Source organism: Gossypium hirsutum, chromosome D05 (assembly GCF_007990345.1).
Source record: "Gossypium hirsutum isolate 1008001.06 chromosome D05, Gossypium_hirsutum_v2.1, whole genome shotgun sequence".
In the NCBI taxonomy this organism is placed as follows: domain Eukaryota; kingdom Viridiplantae; phylum Streptophyta; class Magnoliopsida; order Malvales; family Malvaceae; genus Gossypium; species Gossypium hirsutum.
Genome location: NC_053441.1, coordinates 53,366,814 through 53,375,764, shown reverse-complemented (window position 1 = coordinate 53,375,764; position 8,951 = coordinate 53,366,814). Strand labels below are relative to the sequence as shown.

Genomic DNA, 8,951 nt, shown 5'->3' with positions numbered 1-8,951 from the left:
TGGTATCAAAGCCAGGTTGCAAAACTCGAGCTGTGTTTTCTGGGCTCTCATTTTTAAGAAAAGTGTATTGTGAATAAAATATTTATTTGATTAATTTTGAAAATCAATTTCTTGAAAGACCAAGTCTCTGGCGCTGAATCTATAAGTACTTCTGCCTTAGCTATACTGTTTAGCTAGAAAACACTGTAGTGACTAAACTTGTTTGCTTTAGTTAAAGATTGTGATATGAACTATGAGATAAGATATCTGACAAAAACTCTAAACTGATCTATGTACTTCTAACAATTGTAGGTAAGTTAAGATTGTAAGTTCGTGTAGTAGTCATGGACGTGGTTCTCTTAGGCACCGTGGGCGTCGAGGAGGAGCTCGAGTAGAGTCATCTTCTATGGGTAGTATGCCCAATCTAGACACCAGCGAGACCGTTGGTACTCCTACTAGTGAGACTAAGTCTCAGACTCCAACAGGTGAGGGCAACACCCTAAGCTATGCTACATGTTTTAGAGAGGGTCGCTGGGACTCATTTTGGATCTGGGGGCCGAGGATTGATTATAGAACAACTCCAGTCGAGCGATGCAGAGGTGTTTAGAGACATCACTAGAGCCACCCTAGTAGTGGCCTAGTACTAGTCAGAGTCCACCGAGTACATCATGAATGATATTGACTATACTCCTACATAGAAATTAAGGGGGTGCAATATCTCTACTCTAAGATGAGGCCTATTAGTGATGATTAAAGGTTGAATAAGGCACCCATCTCGAACGCATTACATGGTATTTCTTCAGGAACTATTAGTGGTGATTAAAAGTTGAAGAGTAAGTATGTGGGGGCGAGTTGCGTGGAGGCTCATAGATGCGAGTTTATGAGCTTAGTTTAGGGTGAGAGGTCTATGGCCAAGTACAAGGCCGAGTTTCTGAGATTGAGTAGGTATGCTCGCAGTTTGGTTTCAAATGACAGAGAGAAAAGTATACGGTTCGAGGAGGGACTGAGTTATGATTTGAAAGTTTTAATAGCTCCTCAGATGGAGTGAGGCAAAGATAGCTGAGGAGGTGAAGCACATTAAGCGCGAGAAGAGAGAGCTAGAGAAGGGTTAGAGTAAGCCGAAGAAAGATTTAAATCCCTCTAGTTCTGTTCAGCACCCTAAGAAACGGGCTAAGTTTGATAGGCTTACGAGGGTTGAAGCACCAGCTACATCGACTAAGGTTCAGACTTGTGGCGGTTGTGGTAGACGTCATCTGGGTGAGTGTTGGAGGAGGTTAGGAGCATGTCTGCAATGCGGGTTGATGGAATACCTCATTAGGGACTATTCTTTCCAATCTGATCAAGTGTAAGCTCCTGCACAGGCTCTAGCTCTGGGTTTAGTTCAGCTACCTAGGACAGTACAACAACCACCTAGGGGTCGTGGTAGGGGCGGTAATGGTTCTCATAGAGGTCAGAGAGCAACGGGAAGAGGTACAGTTTAGACCAAGGCATAGCAGCTTGCTCTTGTGTATGCACGAGGTGCTGCGAGGACAGGGACGACGCCAATGTTATAGCAGATGTGTTCTTTATTCATACTATTTCGTATTTTGCTCTAATAGATATTGGTTCCACACATTCTTATGTAGCTAACACTGTTTCTGTGAATTTTGGTATATCTACTAAAAGTATTGCTAGAGAGGTTTTTGCAATTAGTCCACAAGGTCAGTCGGTCCTGGGTAACAAGGTTTATAGGCGGGTTCTGTTAGAGATTCAGGTTGTGGTGTTTCCAATTAACCTGATGAAATTACCATTTAGAGAGTTTTATCTGATTCTGGGAATGGATTGGATCATGGAACATCGAGTCTATTTAGATTGTGTATCTAAGTGGGTAACTCCAAGATCTAATAACGATATTGAAATTGTTATGATCGACGAGCGTCAAGATTACCTCTCCAATGTAATTTCCGCTCTAGTAGCTGAAAAGCTAGTTCGGAAAGGTTGTGAGACATATATGGCATTTTTTCTGATTTTAGTTTTGCAAAACCTTCTGTTAAAGATATTCAGACTATAGGGGACTTCCTAGATGTTTTCCCTGAGGAGCACCGATTCTAGTTATGAAGAAAAAGAATGGCACGATGAGCACCGATTGTGTCCTCGTGGGGAGCACTGATTCTATTTGTTAAGAAAAAAGATGGCACGATGAGAATGTGTGTAGATTATCGTTACCTGAATAAGTTGACGATAAAGAATAGGTATCCACTTCCGAGGATCAATGACTAGTTTGATCAGTTCCGTAGGACATCTGTATTTTTTAATATCGATCTCCGCTCTGAGTACCATCAGCTCAAGGTTAAGGAGACTGATGTGTATAAGACTACCTTCAGAACTTGCTACGAACATTATCTCAGCCATATCTGGATTAGTTTGTTTTCAATGATGACATTATGATTTATTCTAAGAATAAGAATAATCACTTTAGGGTAGTTCTGGAAATACTTCGTAGGAAACAGCTTTACGCTAAGTTGAGTAAATACGAGTTCTACTTGCGAGAGGTTACCTTTCTTGGGCATGTTGTGTCGATTGAGGGGATCTGAGTTGATCCTAAAAAGATTGAAGTTGTGATCGAATGGAAATAGCCGAAGAATGTGTCTGAGCTTCGGATTTTCCTAGGTTTAACGGGTTACTACCAAAGATTTGTTGAAAGGTTCTCACTTATTATAGCTCCTCTAACTAAGTTCTTGTGTAAGAATGCGCCTTTTGTGTGGTCTGAAGAGCAGCAAGCAAGCTTTGAGAAGCTTAAATTTGCTCTAACTTGGGCACATATTTTGGTACAGCTTGAATCTGGTAGAGGGTTTGTAGTTTACAACGATGCTTCACATGTCGGATTGGGCTGTATGTTGATGCAGGATGGTAAGGTTATGGCTTATGCGTCCTGACAACTTAAGTCACATGAAGAAAACTATCGTATGCATGATCTTGAATTGGCTGCAGTTGTCTTCACTCTAAAATCTAGAGGCATTATCTGTATGGTAAGAGGTGTATCATTTACACTAATCACAAGAGCCTCGAGTATCTACTGACTTAGAAAGAGTTGAACCTTAGCCAATGTACATAGATTGAGTTGCTTAAGAATTAAACAACAATGGGGTTCTGTGTTTCAAGGGCCAAATCTATGTGCCTAACGATACTGAGTTTCGACAATCAATTCTGTGAGAGAGCATAGTAGCCCTAATGCTATGCATCCCGGTGGAAATAAGATGTATAAGGGTCTTTGAGAGTGATACTGCTGGTCTGGTTTGAAACATGAGGTAACTATCTTTGTTTCTCATTGTCGGACTTGTCAGCAGGTTAAGCCTGAGCACCAACAACCTTCAGGACTGCTACAGTTTGTTAAGATTCCCCTTTGGAAGTAAGTGCGTCTGACTATGGATTTTGTTAGCGGGTTGCCTCTTACACCCTCTAAAAAAGATTTTATTTGGTTCATCGTGGATCGATTGACCAAGTATGCACACTTGCTTCCTGTCAGGACAGATTATTCGCTTCAAAAGCTGGCTAAGTTATATGTATTCGAGATTGTAAGATTGCACAAAGTTCCAGTGTCAATCATCTCTAACAGAGACCCAAGTTTAACTTCTCGATTTTAGAAGAAGCTTTATGAGGCATTAAGCACTCGATTGGATTTTAGTACTACGTACCATCCTCAGACCGATGGATAGTTTGAACCAATTATTCAGATTCTAGAAGATATGTTACGAATCTGTGTGATTGACTTTCAGGGTAACTGGGATGAATTTCTGCCACTAGCTGAGTTTGAATATAATAATAAATTTCAATCTAGCATACATATGGCACATTACGAGACTATGTATGGTCGTAAGTATAGTACCCTTCTGTGTTGGACCGAGTTAAGTGAGCGTCGGGTGTTGGGTCTTGGTTTGGTTTCTAAGACTGAGGATACTGTGAGATTGATTCGAAACTGCCTTAAGGCAACTTCTGATCGACAAAAATCGTATCCAAATTTAAATAGCAGAGATATCAAGTATTTAGTGGGTAATCAGGTTTTTCTGAACATATCTCCTTACAAAAAAGTTTTCAAGTTAAGATGTAAGGGCAAGTTGAGCCCAAGGTTCATTAGGCCTTACAGTATGCTAAAACTTATTGGATCTATCGCATATCAACTAGAGCTACCCCCTGAATTAGACCGGGTTCACGACTTGTTCCACGTCTCGATGTTGAGATGGTATCGGTCTAACCCCTCTCACATTGTCCCTATTGAGGAGATTGAGGTGAGACCAGATTTGATTTTCAAGGAAGAACTTGTTCAAATTCTAGATCTATACATCAAGGTGTTGAGGAGGAAAATCGTACCTCTAATTAAGGTCCTGTGGCGGAATCATGACACTAAGGAAACCACTTGGTAACCTGAGGAGTCGATTCGACAACAATACCCCTATTTGTTTGAATCAAGTAAATTTTGAGGCCAAAATTTCTTTTAGAGGGAGAGAGTCGTAACACCCTAAAATTTTGAATGTTTGATTCTTAACTCTATCATTATTAAGTCTATTTTTGTAGCTAAGTACTCTATTTATGTGTCTGAGATTCGAAAGATTTTTGTTATTTTATTTTAACTTAAACCCTATCCTTTAACTTTCGACTTAAGTTTATTTTTGCGGTAACTTGTGCAATGATGAGCTTAGTGGTTCAATGGTTAAGTCTTTGTACTCTTTTTTATTTGGTATTCGAGTCTCTGTGTTACCAATGAGGAAATATATTTTTATGCTATTTTTGTAAATTGATTTATTTAAAAAAACAAATAAATTGTTTTCCGTTCCCTCTTCTCTCTTTTATGTTTTATTTCTTTCTTTTCATGATTTTTCTACTATTTTCTACTCCTCTCTTATCTTATTTTCTTTGATTTCTTTCGTCAAATTTTTGCTACTATTTTGTCAAGGATTGCGTAATTTGTTGTGTTCGTTTGAAAGATTATCACTGTAAGTTGTACTATCAATTCCTGTTTATGTTTCTTTTATTGTTATTTGCCAAATTGGGTTTATACTTATTTTGTTTGAGCATTCAATTGGTCCCCTTTTCTAGGTGAAGAAGTTGCTTGTCACGATCCTCTATCAGTTTAGGCTTATACGTTACTACGTTTGTACAAGGGTAAGCATATTTTTCTTTTAGGGTTTTTGTGTCGAAAGTTTCAATGTAACCTTGGTTTTGTATGCTAATTCTAGTAGTTAATCGGGAATAATTGTCTAATTGGTCATTGTAATGACATTAGGTTTTAGGATTTTCTCTGGTGCTTCTACGTCAAATCCATCCCAAGTGTGTAAAGAAAACTCGAATTTTTGCGGACGGCAAAACCCAAAAATCATTGTTGTTAATGTCATACGACCGTGTGCCAGACAGTGTGGTAGGTCGTGTAACTCTTTGACTTGGGTCACATGGGCGTGTGCCCAAGCCTTGTGAGGGATTACTTTGGTGGTGAGTTACATGGGTGTGTATCAGGCTATGTGCTAAACCATGTAATTATTTGACTTGAGTCACACGGGTGTTTGCTCGGCCGTGTGGGCCACAAGAGCGTGTGCTTGCCCGTGTGGGCCACACGGGCTAGCCATCCAGGCTGTGTGAATCCACACGGGCGTGTGGGTCAAAAATCGATTTTTTTTCCTAGGGTCGTAAATGTCGTTCAAAGATTGAAGCTTCTTAGGGTATTTAACAATAAGATCTTCAAATGAGAAAGTTTGTAGTAGCTAAAGGGATGCGAAAACGAGCAATCGAAACTTTATGACGGTGATTACATACCATCAGGAGATACGAAAGTATAGGAGATGCGAAAATAAGTTTGCACTAAAGTAGAAGAAAATAAAAAGTAAACAAAATTTTATATACCTTTTAGTTGGAAGCATGAGCAATGAATATGAAATTTAACATTAACGAAAGTACGAGAAATTTGAAAGTGAATAATCGAAACTTTTAATTGATCTTTTTGGTTTCAATCAAATTTTTATTTTTAATTATTTTTAAGATTTTTTAATTTTTTGTGCACTAATTTTAATGGTTAATTACTAATTTTAGAAAAAGAATTTACAGGAGCGGAAATGCAATTTATACCCTCCTTCACACTTTCACCAAATATGAGTATTTTGAAAGAAATACTTGTTATTGATATTTTGGTAACTTTTATAGGGATTTTCAGTGAAACCATTTTCCCGGTTCTTGCAGATTAATATGAATACTAACCTTCAACAGATTTACCCTCCGGTTATGACTTTTCCTTATCCTTCTTTTGTTTATCTAAATCTGTTTTCCTGCCTTATCTGGTTTTTTTTTTATCTCCAACCATTTGTTTGTGGTAATTTTGGTTTTGGATTCGCACACCAACTGTTCGAGGTTTTATCTCAGAAAAAGCAACGTCTTTTTGTTTTTGTTACTTGTTAATGAAGAGAAGATCCATAATAACGTTGTCATCTTCAATAATCCGATGTCAAAAATTAGATTCCATGTTTGTTTCAGTAAGGCAAATATCAAGTGGAGGAAAAAGATCAAAGAAGAAAATATACCACAGAGACTATCAACTAGACAAAGTAATGGATTTGCAGAAGAAACCATCTTTAATTCTTCAGCTAAAGTGCATTATCCAATCTCAAAATCATCAACGTCTTCTTCTTCGTGACCTCGAAGAGGAAGTTGGGTTTGTGGCAAAATGGAACTTCATGTCCATCATTGAGAAGTACCCTTCAATATTCGGTGTTGGTGGTGGCTGTGGAAAAGAACTCCCTTTTGTTACACTAACTGGAAAAGCCGAAAAGATTGCAAGAGAAGAGGGTGAAGCAAGGAATTTAATGGAACCCATTTTGGTTAAGAACCTAAGGAAGTTGTTAATGTTGTCTATTGATTGTAGGGTGCCATTGGAGAAGGTTGAAGTAATTGGAAATGAACTTGGCTTGCCTCATGACTTCAAAAAGTCATTGATTTTCAAATATCCTGAATATTTTTCCATCAAAGTTATCAATGGTAGAGCTTATCTTAACTTGGAGAACTGGGATTCTTTACTGGCAGTGACTGCTCGTGAGGAGAGATTCGCACGTGAAAGGGTGTTGCAATCAGCTGGTGGTCAAAATAAGGTTAGGATCACGAAAGATGGTAACTATCTTGGTCCATTCGCATTTAAAATGTGTTATGCTGCTGGTTTTAGACCGAATAAGAGTTATCTTGAGGAGCTTGAGAAGTGGCAGAAAATGGAATTCCCTTCTCCATACTTGAATGCGAGGAGATTTGAAGTTGCAGATCCAAAAACCCGAAAAAGAGTGGTGGCTGTGCTTCATGAACTCCTCAGTTTGACCATGGAGAAGAGGATGACATCTGCAAAACTGGACGCATTTCATTCAGGGTACCGATTACCTTCCAAGTTAGTGCTATGTTTGATAAAGCACCATGGTATATTTTACATTACAAATAAAGGTGCAAGGAGCACTGTATTTCTTAAAGAAGCATATGATGGTACAAATTTGGTAGATAAATGTCCTGTACTGATGTTTAATGATAAGTTTGTTGCACTAAGTGGTAGAAATGAGACCAGTTCAGGTAACGTTATGAAATATACTTAGGTTGTTACTTAACGGATGTGGGATAATACCACTTTGCAACCATGTTAATTTATGATGTCAATGCAGTTGACATGGGAGCTGATAATTGTAAAGTGTTTGATGTGGATGGAGAAAATCAGGTAAGGTGGAATTTTTTCTTAATCTTTCCTCATTGAGAATGGAGTATGGATGGCACCATTTTCTGCTATGAGTTATATTATTTGATAAACATTGAAATCACTTAAAAACGGAAGTAGAGGCAGAAGCAGATACAGCTTTCTCTACTCCATTATTAAAAGCACTCCAGAATCGTAAACTTTTTAGTTGGACTATCACTTTCAATTGGACCTAGGTTGTAAAACTTTCACATGTTTCTGCTGAGACGGAAGAAGGTTTTCTAGTGCGTTTGCCTCCCTCCTTAACATCAAATATTGAAGAAGTTTACTGCTAAACCTGCAGCATATTGTATGGACTGTGGAGATTAATTAATCCTCCTGGCTTTGTTAATGGAAAGAACCTCAATCATTAAACTTCCGATAAGGGTAGTTGCTCTTTTTTTTCCTCTCTCTGTTCCCATCTCTCAGGGTTGGAGTGAGTCCTTCAAAATACTACATTACAATGCCTGACAACAAAGGCTGGAGAACTCTGGATTAAGAATGCCCTTCAATTAAGGTGAACTGCTTATGGGACCTCTTATAATAAAGGGATCAATTTGTGTGAGGCCTTCTGTAAATGTAGAAACAGTTTCATAGTGTATGTTCATTTATTTGAAGTTTGTTTAGCTTCTAAGTTGTTATGGAAAATTCATATCATTTACTGTTGGACTATGTTTTGAGATTTATTTCACATAATTAGCCAAGCAAGTTCGCTGCGACTTATTGTGATGTATAGTGGGTTTCCTTTGAGTACATGTTCTCATCTTATGATTGGTACAGGCTATTGAGACTTTATAGTACAATGTTTTGAACGTAAGCAAATTCTTGGAGGAAAACCAAGAAACCATTCTAATCTTACTTAGAAAACTCCATGATGAGCTTATAAGACAGGATGATTTTAATGGATCTTCGTTGTTCATTGTCATACAAAATCTAGAAATTTTCAGGCTATATTTGATTGAACTGGGGAGGTGTAGAAGCTACATATTTCATCAAAGAGAAGGTTGCCGCATGAATCTATGCTACTCGGACTTGGTTGAGTGTCAACTGCGGGTATGTGTCATACACAAGTAAGTTCAAATTTTTAAAAGTTCTCTTTAGTATTTGGAGGGTCTTCTGAGGACCCTATCTGTATACTGTTGAATGCGTTGGACACAATGGAACATAAAAATAAAAAATAAAAAAATAAAAAGAAGAAGAAGAAGAAGAAGAAAAAAAAAAAGAGCAACATAAGTATGATTTATATATA

At 38.0% G+C, this 8,951-nt stretch overlaps 1 protein-coding gene across 1 annotated transcript; it reads left to right on the top strand.

The window, feature by feature from the left end:
- The first annotated feature begins 6,084 nt into the window (after window positions 1–6,084).
- Window positions 6,085–8,435, top strand: LOC107903818 (protein WHAT'S THIS FACTOR 1 homolog, chloroplastic). Its single transcript, XM_016829988.2, has one exon. The coding sequence runs from the start codon at window positions 6,399–6,401 to the stop codon at window positions 7,566–7,568; it is 1,170 nt and encodes a 389-aa protein (XP_016685477.2). The 5' UTR covers window positions 6,085–6,398; the 3' UTR covers window positions 7,569–8,435.
- The last annotated feature ends 516 nt before the right edge of the window (window positions 8,436–8,951 follow it).

Bases quoted from the DNA above. Each gene is read 5' to 3' on its own strand.
- LOC107903818 (XM_016829988.2), top strand. From the start codon at position 6,399: ATGAAGAGAAGATCCATAATAACGTTGTCATCTTCAATAATCCGATGT.